Below are 18169 nucleotides of genomic sequence, written 5' to 3'. Positions count from 1 at the left end.
TGTCCTGGGTCAAGGAGCCTGACGTCAGATATGGTTGGGCCAGCTCCATTGTCTGTGTGTCCTGGCCTGCGTGTCGTCCTGGACGACAAAGTGTGTACAACCTAAATAGGAGCCCCTGGCTTCCTGAATTAGGAGGTGGCTTGCACCCCGCGATGAAGTGAAGGGACCTGTCCCCAGTCTGTGTCGCAGAGGAGGCAGCGCGCACAGTCGGCAGGTGGCCCTGATCTAATGGTCTGTCTCTGACCTCAGGAGGGTCAGGGCCTGTCTCATCTGCGGACTGAGAATGTGGACACCCACCTCACAGGGTTGTTGTGAGGCTTGGAGCCAAAGTGGGCTGAGCACATGGTGGTTATGGAAGAGTGGTTCCTTTTCTCATCATTCTGGAAGGATGGCCGGAGAAATCAGCTGGGTTTCCAGCCTCCTGGGGCAGCACTGGGTTTGTCCTGACCCTGTCGTGACCTACGGTGGGAGCAGGAGGGGCTGGTCACTTTCGCCTTCCCCTCTGAGCCTCTCTCTTCCCATCTGTGAAATGACCTCTTTGTGCCTTTTCGGCACTCCCATCTGGGGTTGCCTGTGATCTCAGTCTATCTGCAGGTTCTTCAGCCCCTTAAAATCAGTGGGAAGTTGTGTTGGCTTGGATGCGTGTGTGTGAGAGAGACTTCTGATTGACGGAGCTCCATTCCACCCCAGTCTTCCTCCTCCCAGCCATCACAGGCCACAAGAACCCAGATCCTAGGCTGTGCTGTATGCCAAGTCTGTACACCCATCTCAAGAGACAGCCATTGCTGTCCTCCTTTTTTATAGATGAGAAAACCGAGGCTCAGAGAGGTTGAGTCACATGCCCAAAGTCACACAGCTGGTGTGAGGCAGGTCTGGGATTTCTGCTTTGTTCCCCTAGGCCTCCCCCTACAGCAGGGGCTGGGGACCTGCTCTGGGCTGCGTGTTGGTACAGTATGAGCCTTTTGGCTTGGCAGCCCACAGGCGAGGCCTGGCCAAGGCAGTTCAGTGTTCTGGGTGCAGCAGCTAGGAGTTGGGAGGGAAAAGGTGCCTCTTTCCCCATCTGGGCCTGGCACTTGGAGTCCTCCCCACCCTGGGAAGGCTGCCTGGACTGCAGCTGTGTGCTTCCTCACCCACTGTCCTTGACTCAGGGCCAGACTGTCCCCCCTCCACCTCAACAATCTAGCAGCCCCATGCCTCCCCAGAGAGAGAGCCTTCTCGGCACCCCCACGCTGTAAGCGGCTCCAGGGATGACTCGAGTCATCCAGGGGCCAGAGGTCAAACTGGAGGATGGAGGTGGGAGGCCTTGGAGTGGCCTTGGGGACAGCATGTTCTGGCCAGCGAGCTAGTCACTAGTCACGGGAGTTTCCAGAGCTGCGAGGCCATCAAAGCAGAAAAACACCTGATACCCTGGACCTGGATTGGACCCACCATCCCCGTCCCTCTCTGTCGGAGTGGCCCCAGATCCCAGGCGAGACCTGAGTCCCCCTCCCCCGCGCAGCTGCTGTGATGGTATTTATAGCCTGAGCGTGAGGCGGCAAGGACACGCGCTTTTATTTCGGAAGTGATAATTCCAGTTCCAGGTGGGTGAGCCCAGGAGGACCCAGCGCCCCCTCCCCCGCTCTACTCTTACTACCAGGGCCCTAGGGACCGCCCCTGCTACCCCTCAGCCCACCTAAAAACGGCCCCCTTCTTAGTGCCAAGTGTGTGGGCCAAACCGGTTTCAGACGTCAAACTGGGCACCACCAACCCCCAAGACCCCGCGCCCGCTAATCCCACCCGGTGGGCGTTTAGAACTCCCTCCTCGGTCCTGGATCCGCCTGCAATGCGGGAGACCTGGGTTCGATCCCTGGGTTGGGAATATTCCCCTGAAGAAGGGAAAGGCTACCCACTCCAGTATTCTGGCCTGGAGAATTCCATGAACTATAGTCCATGCTGTCGCAAAGAGTAGGACACGACTGAGAGACTGTCATTCTCGGTCCCAGAGGAGGGAGCGCGGCTCGGTGCTGACCTCTAATGGACGAGGCTGGTAGTGCGGGACAACAGCAGTGCCTGAGCTGACGGGCCAGCGGCGTTCCCATCCCCTCCCCTCCCAATTTTGCTCAGCCCGGTCGAGAAGGAAGCCCTGAAATTGGCTCCTTTGCTTCATCCCTGGGGCTCGAGGATTGCGTCCGGTAAGCCAGGAACCTGCGGCAAAGATGCCTTCCAGGCTGTAGGCGTGGAGTTTACTCCACACACCTCGTCCACGCCCCGGCCCACTGGGCCGAGGGCCCAGGCACGTAGCTGATGTCTATCTGATGGTCAAATATTTGTGGCGTACCTGCCAGGCCAGAGAGAAGAGGCCATGGTCTGCCCTCCCGGGGCTCCCGGGTCAGGCCTGGGGGCCCGACTGTACCTTTTCAAGGCAGCACGAATAAGGGCACTAGGGACACACCAGCTGCGAAAGCGCTGAGGATCGGGGCGGGGGTGGGGGTCGGGCAGGTTCGTGGAGGAGGCGAGGACCCGAAAGAGAAGCAGCTGTTAGTTCGGCAGAAACGCCGAGAAAGGCATTGCAGGTAAACGGTCTGCGAAGGCAGAGGCCAAGCACATGGGAACTGCCCCGGGCGGGAGGGTGGGGCGAGGCTGTCGCTGGCCAATAGGGATCGGCCGTGTTAGGCTCACTGGCAGCCCGGATTGGGTCTCCAGATATCCCAGGGGTGGGGGCTGCGGCTCCATGCCTGTCCCCAACCCCGGGCAGGTTGCAGCTCCCCCTGGGAGCGGGGCCCCCGTCTCAGCTGGTTGGTTCCTTCTAGGGCTTCTCCAGGCTGCGATACTTCTTACGCAGCACGGACACCGGGTCCTTGAAGAGCACTGGGTCTAGACGGAGGCGGGAGGACACCAGGGACATGTGGCCGAACCCTGCCGCCATCCGGTTGATGCAGTTCTGGGCGGCCGGCTGAGGCTCCGCTCTGAGCCGCGGACTCCCAGGCGCCTAAGAGCGGGGCGGAGGAATGTGTTGGGGGGGGGGGCGGGGGGGGGGGGGGGCTTCTCTTACTTGGAACCCCGCCCTGCCGTCCCACCCCACCGGTCCCCGGCAGCACAAAGGATTTGGGTTAGAGAGAGCAGAGCTTCCCTAGCCAGGGCTCCCAGTGCCACCCCTGGGTCCTCACCAGTGGAGGAGGCCTGGCCTCCTGATGCCACGGCCCATAGGGCACCTTGATAGGCGGCAACTTGGTGACGGCTGCTACTAGAAAGTTCATCAGGACATCCACGCAGCGGGGTGACTCATCTGCCAGGGTCCTCAGAGCCTTGGGCAGGGAGTGGGTGAAGAGGGTGTGGTAATACCTGGGGGAGAGGAGAGGAGCAGAAGAGTCTGCAGCCCGATTCTCCCCCAAGGCCCCATTCTTCTCCCTCCTGGCCTCACTCTCCCATTGACCTCAATTCCTAAGCTTCTTGTGAAAGCCCTGCACCCTTTGCTGAGCCCTGGCCACCTCGGAGAGCTCCCACCCCAAGAATGCTCTGCTCTCTACTACTCTGCACCCTGTGGCTTCTCTGCAGCCAACAGAGAAATGAAATACAAAAGAAAAAGAAATGCAAAAAGGCAAAATGGTTGTCTGAGGCGGCCTTCCAAATAACTGAGAAAAGAAGAGAAGCTAAAGGCAAAGGAGCAAAGGGAAGATATACCCATCTAAATGCAGGGTGCCAAAGAATGGCAAGGAGAAGCCTTCCTTAGGGATCAGTGCAAAGAAATAGAGGAAAACAATAGAATGGAAAAGGGTAGAGATCTCTTCCGGAAAATTAGAGATAGCAAGGGAACATTTCATGCAAAGATGGGCACAATAAAGGACAGAAATGGTATGGACCTAACAGAAATAGAAGGTATTAAGAAAAGGTGGCAAGAATACACAGCAGAACCATACAAAAAAGATTTTAACGACCCAGATAACCATGATGGTGTGATCACTCACCTAGAGCCAGACATCCTGGGGTCCAAAGTGAAGCCGGCCTTAGGAAGCATCACTATGAACAAAGCTAGTGGAGGTGATGGAATTCCAGTTGAGCGATTTCAAATCCTAAAAGATGATGCTGTGAAAGTGCTGCACTCAGTATGTCAGCAAATTTGGAAAACTCAGCAGTGGCCACAGGACTGGAAAAGGTCAGTTTTTATTCCAATCCCAAAGAAAAGCAATGCCAAAGAATGTTCAAACTACCACACAATTGCACTCATCTCATACACTAGCAAAGTAATGCTCAAAATTCTCCAAGCCAGTCTTCCAACAGTACATGAACCAAGAATTGCCAGATGTTCAAGCTGGATTTAGAAAAGGCAGAGGAACTAGAGATCAAATTGCCAACATCCATTGGATCATAGAAAAAGCAAGAGAGTTCCAGAAAAATATCTACTTCTGCTTTATTGACTATGCCAAAGCCTTTGACTGTGTGGATTACCACAAACTGTGGAAAATTCTTAAAGAGACCACCTTACCTGTCTCCTGAGAAACCTCAGGAGGTTTCCAGGTCAAGAAGCAACAGTTAGAACCAGACATGGAACAATGGATTGGTTCCAAATTGGGAAAGGAGTATGTCAAGGCTGTATATTGTTACCCTGCTTATTTAACTTATATGCAGAGTACTTCATGCAAAATGCTGGGCTGGATGAAGCACAAGCTGGAATCAAGATTGCTTGGAGAAATATCAATAACCTCAGATATGCAGATGACACCACCCTTATGACAGAAAGCAAAGAAGAACTAAAGAGCCTCTTGATGAAAGTGAAAGAGGAGAGTGAAAAAGCTGGCTTAAAACTCAGCACTCAGAACACTAAGATCATGGCATCCAGTCCCATCACTTCATGGCAAATAGATGGGGAAACAGTGGAAAGAGTGGCTGACTTTATTTTTCTGGGCTCCAAAATCACTGCAGATGGTGATTGCAGCCATGAAATTAAAAGACGTGTATTCCTTCAAAGGAAAGTTATGACCAACCTAGACAGCATATTAAAAAGCAGAGACAAAACACACACACACACACGCACAAATAAATAAAAAGCAGAGACATTACTTTGTCAACGAAGGTCCGTCTAGTCAAGGCTATGGTTTTTCCAGTGGTCATGTATGGATGTGAGAGTTGGACTATAGAGAAAGCTGAGCACCAAAGAATTGATGCTTTTGAACTGTGGTGTTAGAGAAGACTCTTGAGAGTCCCTTAGACTGCAAGGAGATCCAACCAGTCCATCCTAAAGGAGATCAGTCCCGGGTGCTCATTGGAAGGACTGATGCTGAAGTTGAAACTCCAATACTTTGGCCACCTGATGTGAAGAACTGCCTGATTGGAAAAGACCCTGATACTGGGAAAGATTGAAGGCAGTAGCCGAAGGGGATGACAGAGGATGAGATGGTTGGATGGCATCACCGACTCAATGGACATGAGTTTGAGCAAGCTCTGGGAGATGGTGATGGACAGAGAAGCCTGGCGTGCTGCAGTCCATGGGGTTGCAGAGGGTCGGACAGGACTAAAGCAACTGAACTGAACTGAACTCTCCTCTCCCTCAGGCTCCTTGGGGCCCCTCCCCTGGGCTCTGAGTCTGAATTCAGGCAGAGTCAGAAGGAGGAAAGGATCAGCTGGTTCCCAGGCCTTCAAAGATGGCAGCCCAAAGAGTAGCTTCAGGGAGGCTGTGGGTTAACCACGCCTCCCCCAAATCCAAACCGTGTCCATGCCCTCTGCATGGCTCTGCTTAAAATACCACTAGCTGCCTTTGCTTGACTGTCTGTGTGTGAAGGACTTCATGTACTTTTCTTATTTGATGGTCACTCCAGCCCTGTGCGGTGAATACACTTTACAAATGAGGAAACTGAACGTCAGGAGAGGTGGGGAGACTTGCCCATCACAGCACTGGGAAGTGGCCTTGAACCTGGATCTTTGGGCTATATGCTGGCTGTATGTGTTCACTCCCATACCACCCTGCTCCTGGTTCAAAGAGGGGGGTCTCTGTGACCCTCTGAGTCCAGCGCTGGGGTTACCATCGGTACCTGTGGTAAAAGGCAGCTGAGGTGAGAACCATGGAGAATTCATTGGCCCTCTCGCCAGTGTAGCCCCAGCCCCCCTGGGCCTCATCCCAGAAGTGGCTCCATGTGAGAAAGCCGACCATCCGCTCCGGGAAGCTCTGCCATACCGTGAAAGCGAAGTCCACCTGGGGAGATATTGAAGTGAGGTGTGAGGAAGGACTTTCTGCCCAGCCAGGAACATCAGAGACATGGAGTCAAGGCCAGCCCGGCTGAGGGGACTCAAGGGAGAGGAGATGGGAGCCTGAAAATGTCCAGGGGTTGCTTAAGAACTTCCCAACTGGGAAATTGAAACAGTGCTTTTGCAGCTGGGGAACTGAAAATGTTTTCAAAGAGTCTGTGAAGTGAAAGTCACTCAGTTGTGTCCGATCCTTTGCGACCCCATGGACTGTAGCCTGCCAGGCTCCTCTGTCCATGGAATTCTCCAGGCAAAAATACTGGAGTGCGTAGCCATTCCCTTCTCCAGGGGATCTTCCTGACCCAGGGATTGAACTGAGGTCTCCTGCTTTGCAGGCAGATCCACCATCTGAGCCACCAGGGGAGCCCAAAGAATCTGTGGAAAGCCTCTATTAGACTTCTAAGGAGGGGGCTGCTGGCTCACCCAGGTGATGTCTAAAGCAGGAGGCTGGACCTCTTGATCTTTGATCATCCCAGCTCCCGGAATCTGCGGGGCTGCCAGGACCCACACAGGGCTTCTCTTGGGGGTCCTCACCTCACTTGTGGAAAGACTGCTGTGGGCGTCCAGGCTCAGGATGGCATCGGTGCTGATGGCGCTGTACGGGAGGAAGCGGTCACTGGCCTGCAGGGGGAAGGGGTGGAGGGCAGCTCAGCTGTGGGACCCCTCCCTAGGCTCCCATGGTGAGAATCTGAATATCTGCTAAGCATGAACCACCCCCCCGCCACACACACACACACACACACACAGGCATGGTATAAAAGGAAGAGCCATGAAAACAAGTCTGCAAGGGACTCGGACCCTAGGACCTCGCTTTCCCTTTGGTAAAATGGGGCCATTGGTGTCTAGGACCCTTCCAGGTTTGACATTTCAGGATTCCTCTAGTGTCATATCAGATGCTCACCTCAGCCCTGGAAAGGCTTGTTAAACATCCTTTGTTTCAAAGAGACAGGTTCGGAAAGATGGACTTGCCCAGGATGGCACAGCAAGCGGTTGGGTCATACCAACCCAGATTCTCAGAAGCATCCTGTCCCATCCCCACCCCCGTGCCAAATGCTGCTACCTGTCCAAGTTTCCCCTCTCTCCCTTACCTGAGACAGCCTTCCCTCATCACACGAAACCCCGGTTCTCTGGCTGTACAATTCACAAGAATGGAAGAGAATCATTTCTATTAGGCCTGCAGCTGAAACCCACAGTCTGATTTCTCCAGGCCCAACTTGTCCAGCTGTTGGCTCAGGCCCAAGTCAATCCTGCCGCGTGTGTGTTCCCCAGATCCCGGCCTCTGTCCTTCCCGTGCCCCTCCCCATCCTCACCTTCCTGTGCCCATCAAGGACTGTCAAGGGCACTGCTGTCTCAGGCCACCTGGGTGGGGGTGGCTTCTTACTGCTCCAGAGAACCAAGATCTAGAAGGAAAGAGTGGGGAGGGTGTCCTGAAGTCTGGGGCAGAAGGTGGTGGTGGGGGTGTCCCAGGAGTACTCTTTCTCAGGATGGAAGACGTTTAGGGGAGCCACTGTTGTATGTGAGTTTGGAAGGAGTTTAGTTGGAGCCAAGGTGCTTGCATGGTTGCCCTGTTTTTGCCTCTGGGCTTCTGGAAGGCATGAATTCCAGCGACACACAGGTTAGAGCTCAGCTCCTAGCCTGGACCCTGACCCCATCCCCCACCCCCATCTTTTCTCAAAGGCTTTTATTCTCTTCCTCTTGCTCTTTTATCATTCCCAGCCCAGCTCAAGTGTCCCATCTTTGAAGTTGCTCCATCTGTGCTCTGGCTGAACAAACTGCTTGTTTGCTTTTCAAGTACTCTCAAGAGCCTATCTGGTTTCTCTGGAAGTGACATTTGACAGTCTGTGTGCTGGGAGATGCTAACTAAATATGAATCTGGGGCAGAATCCTTTCCTGCTTTTTCTCTGCATCCTCAGCATCAAGCCCAGGGTGCTCAGAAAATGCCAGATGAGCAAATGAATGCATGTACGTTTATTTCAACCTCCCAAGAGGTGCCTGTTTTTCAGGGGGCTTCATCAGTTTCTGTGAGGGAAGAGGGGACAGAAGTGAGGGAAAGGACCTAGGAGGAACTTGGAACCTAAAGAGGAAGGCAGCAATGGTACTTGAAAATCCTTCCCATGGCTCTCCCACAATGTGTGGTTATCCTTGGTGTCCAGACGTCTTCAAGGGCCCCGCCCTGTTCCTTGACCCCACCCCGATCCAAGCACCCCAGCTGGCAAGGGGGCAGACCTGGGCACAGTGTTGGGCGCCTGCCACTGCCTGGATGAGCTTCAGGGGGGGCTGGTCTGGAGCCCCCACCCAAATCAGGGCACTGAACCTGCCCAGAGGACGAGAGCCTGGAGGAATGAGACACAGGCTGTTAGGGTCGGAAGGAACAGAACCCCCTGGAGAATGACCTGAGTTGGGAACCTGGGGAGCCGGGAGAGGTGGGAGATTTGGAGGGGGGGTTGGTGGGACTCTAGGGTTGAGGCTGGGTCAGACTCGGGGTGAGTTGACGAGGGGACTTCAAGTTGTCCCACCCCTAGGGCACTCACCCTGTTGTAGGTGGTAGAAGGGAAAGTCCGAGGGGCTTGTGGAGAAAGTGGACAGGGCCAGGAGTGCCCCTGGGGGGCTGTTCCACAGGAGCGAGGGGTGAGCAGATGCTCCAGAGATCCGGTCCTGAATAATCTGCGTAAGGAGAGAAGGCTGGGCAGAGGGCGTGGCCAGTGGGGCGGTGGGCGGGGCCTGAGGAAGCGAGGACCCGGTGCAGCCCCACACCTCCCCCTCCAGGAATCCGGGGAGGGCAGCATCTGCATCACCAGATGGTTGGGGACAGCAGGGTTCAGAGTCCAGAGTAGGGGTCACTGCCTGATGCTGTCTGCACTCATGAAAGACACCACGAACAGGCCATGACATTCTTTCCGGACCCAGAATACCTCCCAACACCAGCCCCAGGCAACCAGCGCCCATCAGCTGGAGCTGGCCCATGCTTGGAAATCTGTTTGCTACAGATGTCGCTCTAGAGAGGGGGAAACTGGGCCAAGACTAGAGAAGGAGCTCATTCAAGAGCTCGGAGCCAAGTCTGATTCCTCCCAGAAGCATCTTCAAGGGGGAAGCCTAGGCACCAGGGCAGAGGAGGTGTTTGAAGAGAGGGGCATGGCTAGGGGACAGGGATGGGGTGGAGCCAAGCATCCGAGCCCCCCCTGGGTGAGTCCCACTCACCTCCAGAGTGGTGTGGATGACTTTCTCCATGGAGGAGAAGTACGCATCCCACAGAAACTGGGCCTGCTGACGCAGAGCGAGGACTCGCGTGAGGGGCATCTCCTGGAGGGCAGCCAGGACCTGGGGCCAGAGGGAGAAAAGGAGGCGGCATGGGGCCCTGGCAGGCTCTGGCTCACCTGGCGTGGGGACAGCCTAGGGTGGGGGTCTGGAACCAGAAGCCGGCTCCCCACGGTTCTCTACATGGGTTGGCAGCTGTCATCCTTGGCAAAATCCCAGGTAATTTAGCAATCAAGTGTTCAAGGGTTACACAGAGCTGGGTTTAAATGCCACTTCGTAACCGTGTGACTGTGGGTGAAGCGCTTAACCTCTCTGAGTCTGTTTCCTCATCTGTAAAGTGGACGGATAGTACTGGCCTCATAGGGTGGTTGCAAGGATTAAATTAGATGATATATATTAAGTGCTTAGCACATTGTAGAGGCTCAGTGAAAGGAATCTATTCCTGTTAGCTTCTTACCCCGTTCTCTACTTCTCAGGAGATTCAAGGCTTATGTTTATATTTTTCAGAGATAGGCAAAGTTAGTTTAATCAGATGGGAAAATCACTGGGTGTTTTGCTTTCCCACTACAAGCTCCATGTAGAGACACTCATATTTTTTTATTTTTTGTGACGTTTCCTAAAACTAGGTATTCAATCAGTTCATGGACCCATGGGATTGAGCCCAAGGAGTTCATCTAGTCTAATTTATCCCATTGTACAGATGGGAAAACTGAGGCTGAAAGAGGCTGAGGACTTGCTCTCAGAACCCCAGAGGCTTGGGGCTGGGGGTAAAGTCCTCAATATATAGGAGTTAGGGCTGGGATCCCAGGGTCCCCCCACATCCCGAGTCCAGTCCCCACCCCAGGGGCAGGGCCCTGAGCTACCTGAAGTGGGAGCCTCTCATCAGCTACAACAGCCGCCTTGGTCCAGTCGATGACCTCCGAGAAGGGCAGCTCCCAGCGAGGGCTGAGAAGCACAGGAATGCAGCCAGCCTGAGGGGTAGGGGGGTCACTGGGGAGCCCAGTTCCACCCTGCACACACTCACCCCTCCTCTCTGCTGCACTGGGGGCAAGGGGTAAAGAGGAGAGAAAAGTGGGGATGGGGTGTTGGTCTACACAATGTGCAGTGAATATGGCCGGAGACACACCTGAGTCTCAGAGTAAAGGAGTGGGCAGCTCACCGCCCCTTCCCATTGGTCTGGGCTCAGACTACCTTTCCAGTTCAAGAGTGTGGGGGGACAGGGCTGGGGGGCACCCCCATTGGGGCTGTACCTGCAGGGCTTGAAGGAAGTGCAAGGCATCAGGACTGCGACCAGGGATGAGGCAGAAGGTGGCATTGGGTAGCATCGCCCCCGGGTGGGTCCTAAGGAGGCACAGGAAGGGGTCCTGCACATAGAAAGCCTAAGACAGCTGCCCCCCACCCCAGCTCCCTTGATGGCCCCCCCCAGCCCTCCACACTAACATTCCCAAATTCACAGTGTGCAAGCCCACCATCATGTTTTCATATGTTAACATTCTTGCACACTCACAGCTGCACACTGTCCCTGTCCCACTGCAGAGGCAGCAGGCAGGAATCTCGAGCTCAAGCTCCCCCCGCTGCCCTCAGGATTAGGCACCTCCCTTCTCTTCTCTGGACTACGGTTCGCTCATTTGCAAAATGGGAGGCAGCCGAGCTGCTGTTTCCACTGACTTGGGCACGCACGTGTTTGCCCTCCCACCGCTCGCCACACGCAGACTTCTGGGCACCCATCACCTGAGTGGCCTCCATGCCCTGCCCTCCCCCCATCCTCAGAGCCCAGGCCCATGAAAGGCTCTTCTGTCCAAAGGTGGGCTGGGCCCCCAGCCTGGAACCACACAGGAAGCGGCTGCCCAGAGAGGCCCCCTCGCCCAGAGGACAGGCCTCCTCTGTTCCTCCCCCTCCCCTCCTCCCAGGCCCAGGGCCACCCTCAGGCCGCGTGTGTCTGTGGGGGGTGGGGTAGGAGTCACAGCCTCCGCAGAGCCACTACCCTGGGACTACCGGCCAGGAAAGGATTGCCATGACCTGGCTACCGGTGTGTGTGTGTGTGCATGTGTGTGTGTGCACTGACGCAGGGGTGTGCACAGGACTCCACACTGCGTGTGTGTGTGTGTGGTGTGGTGTGGTATGTGTACACGCATAGGTGTGCACAAGACTCTGGGCTATGGGGTGTGTGTAGTGTGGTGTCGTGTGTGTGTGTGTGTCTGTGTGTGTGGTGTGGTGTGTGTGTATGTGCACGTATGGCTGTGCACAGGACTCTGGGGCCCATAGACCTGCCCTGAGTGGGACTGAGGAGTAGGGCCGAGAGAATCCCAGGACCCTCCTCAGCTACAGCCTGTCTGGTCCTGAGTCTGAACCTTCAGGAAGCAATCCTAGGAGTACTTAGCCTCTGGACCAACCTTCGTTGAACAGATGGGGAGACTGAGTGTCAGAGAGCCCGAGGACTGGCTCAGGGTCTCAGAGAGCGTGGGGGCTGAGCTGGAACTAGAGCCACAGTGTGCTGACCCCTGACCCTGGGTTATCTGAGCCACCCCGGAGCTACTACCCAGGGGTCTCCCAGCGGACCCTGCTTTCTTGGTCTGATGCTCAGGTGTCCGCCAGGCTTCTCCTGGAAGAAGCTACAAGTTAAAACCAGGACACCCTCCATCTCACTAAAAGCCACAGCGCCAGCCGGCCACAGTCCTCTCTCCCTCCCTCAGTGAACCCCTAAAGGACTGAAGACTCCTAAGTGTAAGGCTGCAGAGAAGCCAGAGCCAGGGGCCTTGCTGAGTAAACTGTGCCAGTCAGTCCTCGTCAACCTCGGCCGTCCCCTCTGTGCGTTGGCTCACCCTTCTCCCTCAGCCTGGAGCGCCTTTCCCTGCCTTGCAGCCTGAAGAGCCCCCCCTACTCCGTCTTACTGTCTGAAGTTCAAAGATCACCTCCTCTGGGAAGCCCTCCATGGTCTCTCTAGAGATGGTGCCTTCCTCTGCTCCCACAGCCTCTCTGTGCCCTGAAGTAGAAAAGAACCAAGCTAGCCTTCACTGAGCATGTCCTTTGTTCTAAGTGCTTTAAGTACTTAGACTCGCTTCATTCTCACAGCAACCCTATTAGATGAGAGGGATGTGTATGCTCCATTCTACAGGTGAGGAAACTGAGGCCTAAAGAGGTTCCGCAGCTCTGAAGTAGAGGGGCCAGGCAGGCAGCTGGCCCAGCCTCTCTCTGCTTAACAACGTCTGTCATAACCAGGGACTTGTCTGTCTCTCTAATGAGACCGAGCTGCTTGAGGGACGGGGCTGTGTCTCTCTCAGCCGGTATCCCCAGGGCCAAGCAGAGCGCCTGGCAGAGAAGGGGCACTCGTGGGGCTAGACAGATGAAAGCTCAGTGTGTGACAGAGGAGAGACTCAGGACCAGTGGACCAGATGTCTGAAAGGTCAGTTTGGGCACAAATTCTAGGACTGGAGCTGGCTGAGAGTAGTCAGTGGGTGGCCTTGGGAGGGCTTGAGTTCCCTATCGGAGGCTGGTTGAGCACTGCATGTGTGTGTGTGCGCGTGCGCACATGCGTGTGTGTTGTAGAAGGGATGTCATGGTGACTGCTGATCATCTGTGACTCTGTAAAGTGTTTGCCATGGACTTGGGGCCTCAGTGCCCAAGGCTGCTGACGAGGTGACTCCACCCATGGCCCCAGGCAGGGCCGCATTGCAATTTGCAATGCCCTAGGCTTTGGCCTTTGCAGCCCCTCAACCATAAAAATATAAAAATTATATTCGACAACTGCGTTGGTATAAAAATGAACATACTAGTATTATATATTAAAGCATTTTCTTCTATTCAAAAGTTCATTTCTTTTTTCCTTCTGATTTTCAAAGAAATGAAAACAGTTTCATGGGCTCCTACAAGATCATGGGCCCTAGGCACTGCACCTTCGGGGCGCAGTGGCGACAGGCCAGGGGATCTTATAACATCCATTAAATTTATGTTAAAAAAAAAACCAAAGCAGGAAAGAACCTGTGCATGTTTATATCCACACAGAGCACTTCAGAAAAGACACAAGAGAGACTGGCAACGGTGTTTGGCTCCAGGAAGGAAAACTGGGTGGCCCGAGGCACGAATGGCAGGGAGTTATTACTGTATGCCCTTTTGTGCGTTTGGAATTTTGTACTGTGTGAATGAATCCCCTATTCATAAAAGTAAATAAATAACAATTTAAACTGTTAGAGGCTTATTCCAAAGCAACAGGAGACTGTTCAACGAAGGTGGAAAATATGGGCTTTGGAGCCAGAAGTGTGTGGTTTAATCTCAAGCTCTGCAGCTCATAAATGCCAGGTCAGCCCTGGTGAGGGAGGCCCTGGTGAACCAAGGAGCTTGTCACCAAAGGCCCTTAGCTGGCTCCCTCCACCTCTCTGAGCCTCAGTTTCCTGTTCCCTGAAATGGGGATAGTAACACCTCCCTTGAAAGGTGCTTGAGAGGATTGGCCATGGCTGGCCCAGCACCTGGCCCTGGAGAGTGGGCTCTCCCCATATGCTCCTTTCCTCCCTTCCCCCCACCCCCAGCGGAGTGAATGTGGGCCAGTGGCAGGGACGTGAATTGCCTCTTTCTCTGGCCAGCACTTGTTTATTCAGGCCACCTTCTGGGGGCTGGCCCATGGCTGTGGGCCTCCTTCTCTCTGTCCGTATACTTGACTGGCTGTTCAGACAGCTGCCTGGCACTTCAGGGAAACTGAGGCTCCAGCTACTCCAGAGATAACAAGTCCTGACGCCTACAAGTGGGTGGAGGCCAAAGACAGAACTGCTTGAAGTTCGGGGGACAGTTAGCGGCTGCCAGGCATGACACCTTGGAAATAAACTCATCGAAAAGGCAGCTCAGACGGTGGCCCGCAACTATTAGAAAACCTTGGCCGGTTCTGGCCAGTTTGGATTCAATCAGTAAACATTTAGTGAGTCCTCCTACCTACAGTGTGCACGCCCCAGGTTTCAGTTTCTCAAAGTTCAGGCTAAAATACCTTTCAGATTCACCAGTAATCAACAGCATTTAGCAGTCACTAAAGTCAGCTGAAAGAACTTCCTGTAATTAAGAATGGCTAAGTGTCTAATCAGAAGTAAGGCCGGGCAAGTGAGTGGAGAACATTGTCACCAAAGGTCAGCTCTGTCTGAATTTGGAGCTTGAGGTGCCTGGGGGGATCCCCAGCATTTCAGGTGAGGTCCAGAAGAAGCCTGCTAGGGATGGGTCCTGGCAGAAGGGCCATGGGGACTGAAGGGCAGGTCTGCTATTCCTAACCTGGCTGCGGGGCTCCCTGGAGACCACATGCCTTTGGGAGGTAGAGAGATTCCATTCCCACAAGAGCCCTGTGGCTGAGAGAAGCCCCAGAAGCGCCAGGCAGAGGCAAAAATGGAGCTTGGCCACGTGAAGAATTCCTGGGAGGGACGTGGAGCTCAGAATAAGCCATGTTGTTCTAGCAAAGAACAGGGAGATATCTGACATAGCGGACAAGAGAAGGATTCTAGAGTGACAGGTTCCAACTCCAGTCTGCCCAGCCAGCCTGTGGATATTGCTGGCTTCCTGGGGGTGCCAGGAGGAGTTAGGGTGCTTAGGGGTTAACTGCTTTACCACCTGAGATGTATCACCCCAACTAGCCCAGGTAGAGACATTTTTGAATGAGTTCTCCATGTCCCCATGGGTCCCCATGTCCCTTGTATGTATTCAGACACTCTCACTGGTCGGAATTCTTTTGCAGGTCTGATTTAATCCATATTTGCTATAGCCAAAGGCTAGAGGTTAATCCCCAAAATGAGACATAGGAGCAGCTTCCATCTGTGATCATGGCCCAGAGGCATGTGACAGAATTGATCATAAACTCCTGCTTAAAACCCAGAACTCTAATGCTGAAGGCTTTGGAGCCAGGCAATCCTAGGTTAAAATACTGGCTGTACTCTTTCTGGCTGGGTGGCCTCAGGAAAGTTACTTAACCTCTCTGGGCTTTAGTGTCTGGTACACCAATACTTAAAAGATAGACATTAGTATTATTTTATGACAATCATTTATAAAAAGTGCTTAGCACATAGCGGGACTTCCCTGGTGGCTCAGATGGTAAAGAATCTGCCTGCAAGGCAAGAGACCCAGGTTCAATCCCTGGGTCAGGAAGATTCCCCTGGAGAAGGGAATGGCTACCCACTCCAGTATTTTTGCCTGGAGAAATCCATGGACAGAGGAGCTGGCAGGCTACAGTCCATAGGATCTCAAAGAGTTGGACATGATTGAGCGACTAGCACGAGCACATAGGAAGCACTATAGACTTGTATGTTAAATAAAATGTTAGGGAAGGAAGGATTGGCATAAAAGAAGAGTAAATAGGAGTGAGTCACATTTTATGCTTTTAAAGATCCCCAGGAAAAAATTCCAAAATCTGCTTTGAACACCCCTTGCAGCAGATCACCATCTTGGTGGTCATGTTCTCTGTTGTCTAACCCGATTCCCTCCTGCTGCAGCTGAGGTCTAAATTTGCCCATCTCAATCCTACCCCAGCTCCTGGGCTCACTCCCACCACAGACCCCTCCCATCCAGCCCCCGAGGGGAGAGGTCCACTTACTGCTTGGGTCCATGGTCCTGCTCACAGCGCCCATCCCAGGGGCAGGCAGAGAAGTTGGTGCCCGCCGTGCGCCACCCGCCCCTCTCTTCTGCCACGGCTATCAGGGCCACCCCAGGGAGGGGGCTGTGCTGCCGCAGCTGGCCAAGGGCCCCCCCTCGCAAAGGGTGGGCTTCAGGGAGAAGAGGGAGGGCCACGTCAAAGCCGGGCCGGAAGGTGTCCACCGTGGGGCTGGCCTCGGCCACCATCGCCTGTCCCAGCTGGAAGATCCGGAGGCAAGGGGCGGGGTGGAGACTGAGGACCAGATGGTTCTTGCCCCCATCCCACTGCGGGGGCACCGGGTGGCACTCTCCCGCAGGGGTGTCGGGGCCGAGGACGAGGATGAGGAGGCAGGCCTCCGTAGCGCTGGCTGTGTGGTAGCGGGAGCCCTCGATGGAAGTCAGGACCTTGCGTGGAGTCTCAGAGATGGGTCCAACCGCCGGGTACACGAACACCTTGAGGCCACCACCTCTGCACCTCGAGGCATCAAAGCAAGCTCCCTGGGTGCAGCTGCCGCCACGGGGGGCTTGAGGAGGTTGAAGACCGTCTTCCAGGAGCTCCCCAGGCTGGGAGAAACTCTGCAGGAGCTCTGTGTCCAGCCAGTGGGGCCAGCCTTGGGGGGACCCTGCCTGGCGTCTGGCGGGCTCTTTCAGGCGGAGAACTGGGAAGACTCTTAGCAGGATGAGGAGCCAGGAGGCCGACAGGGCCAGCCAGAGGGACTTTCTTCTCCATGACTGCATGTGGCCACCCACAGCCAGGGCTGCAGGAAGCAGGGGAAGCCAGGGACTCAGAGGGGGGGCACCTCTGGGATGGGGATCCACCTTCTAGGTCAGCGCCCTCATTGTACAGATGGGAAGACTGAGGCCTACGGAGGGCAAGATCCAACAGCAAGTCACAAGTCACGGGCCAGGGAGGACCCCGCTCTCTGGCCCTGCCTTCTTGTGGTCTGGACTCTGCTTCCTCCGCCTTTGGACAACTTTTGCCCTTCCCAGCAGGGCCCCCTGCCCCTGGGCGCTGCTCAGGCTGATGCAACCCCTGTCCAGACTGCCAGCCAGTGTCCTTCTGCCCTCCTGGCTGCACCCCCTGACCTTGGCCTTGAGGGAGAGGAGGGCGGTCTGCCAGGCCATGGGGGACCCGTCAGGACTCCCACACGAGGCGGTTTGGCCAGGGTACAGGGTTGGACGGAAGCAGGGCTGGTTTCCCCAATCCTCCCCCTTTCTGAGGAGCCCCTGAGCAGCCCGGCCACCCTGTGTCCACTGGCAAGCACTCCTGAACTGAGGGCCCTGTGGCTGGAGCTAAAATTAGACCCTACATCTCATGTGGGCTCTCAGGGTCAGCTGAGGGCAAGGCCTGAGCGCAGGCAGTGCCCCCTGCCTGGGGGGCTGGGAGGGCTCTGAGTCCTGGTCCTCTCCCACCCTGCCGCTGTCCCAGCCCAGGCAGCTCAGTCCATCTTCCCTCCACCTCTAGCAGCTGGTCTTGCACCCTCTGGCTTGGAGCTATCAGGGTGCAGAGGCCGGGGACCCCCTGCCAAGCCCCTGCCCCATGGCTCCCAAGCCTTGCTGTGTCTCGCCTCTCCTCTTAGGGCAGCGTTTGGTCAATCTAGATCTCTTTCCCAGTGGCAGCCTGACTCCTCCCCTGCCAGCTCTGATTGGCTCCTGTCTGGGAGGCACGCTTTCCACTTAACCCCTTCCAAACCAGTTTTCTGGATTGCTAATAATGATAACCAGCAGGGCCCACAACTCATGGTTGGCCTTGAGCTATTCCAACATCTATCTCACATCAGCCTTCCGAGGCCAAGGTTTAATCACTGCCATTTCCTATGGATGAGCAAAGTGAAACTCAGAGAGAGGAATGGTATCTTCTAAGGAGACCCTGCTAAGGAGTGGTAGGGTGGGATTTGAACCTTGAGCTCCTGACTAGAGTCCTTAGAGCTTCCCACTGGTCACTGCAGCTGGGGGACTTGCTTCTGGCTGGGATACAGGCTCTCCACGTTTTAACCCCTTCCATCAACAGATGAGATAAGTGAGGCATCAAGTTGCTGCGGGGTGGGTGTGTGATATTGGATAAGATGCTTCTAACTATTCCCAGGATTGGTCTCTCTTCCTT

At 54.9% G+C, this 18169-nt stretch overlaps 1 protein-coding gene across 3 annotated transcripts; it reads right to left on the bottom strand.

Annotated features, from left to right (window-relative positions):
* Positions 1–1527: 1527 nt before the first annotated feature.
* Positions 1528–17665, bottom strand: EXTL1 (exostosin like glycosyltransferase 1). Of its 3 annotated transcripts, XM_020909230.2 has the most exons (11): positions 16028–17665; positions 10722–10812; positions 10335–10442; positions 9415–9534; positions 8748–8880; positions 8443–8549; positions 7527–7616; positions 6751–6837; positions 6006–6166; positions 3147–3321; positions 1528–2968 (listed from the first exon to the last, which is right to left on the bottom strand). In XM_020909230.2, the coding sequence occupies exons 1-11, from the start codon at positions 16801–16803 to the stop codon at positions 2786–2788; spliced, it is 2031 nt and encodes a 676-aa protein (XP_020764889.2). In that variant the 5' UTR covers positions 16804–17665; the 3' UTR covers positions 1528–2785. The 3 variants fall into 3 exon arrangements, with proteins under 3 accessions (XP_020764889.2, XP_070315063.1, XP_070315062.1); XM_070458962.1 differs by lacking the exon at positions 3147–3321; XM_070458961.1 differs by lacking the exon at positions 9415–9534.
* Positions 17666–18169: the final 504 nt, after the last annotated feature.

This window comes from Odocoileus virginianus, chromosome 30, assembly GCF_023699985.2.
Source record: "Odocoileus virginianus isolate 20LAN1187 ecotype Illinois chromosome 30, Ovbor_1.2, whole genome shotgun sequence".
Taxonomy (NCBI): Eukaryota; Metazoa; Chordata; class Mammalia; order Artiodactyla; family Cervidae; genus Odocoileus; species Odocoileus virginianus.
The sequence above is the reverse complement of the archived record's forward strand: the minus strand, read 5'-3'. Positions and strand labels throughout refer to the sequence as shown.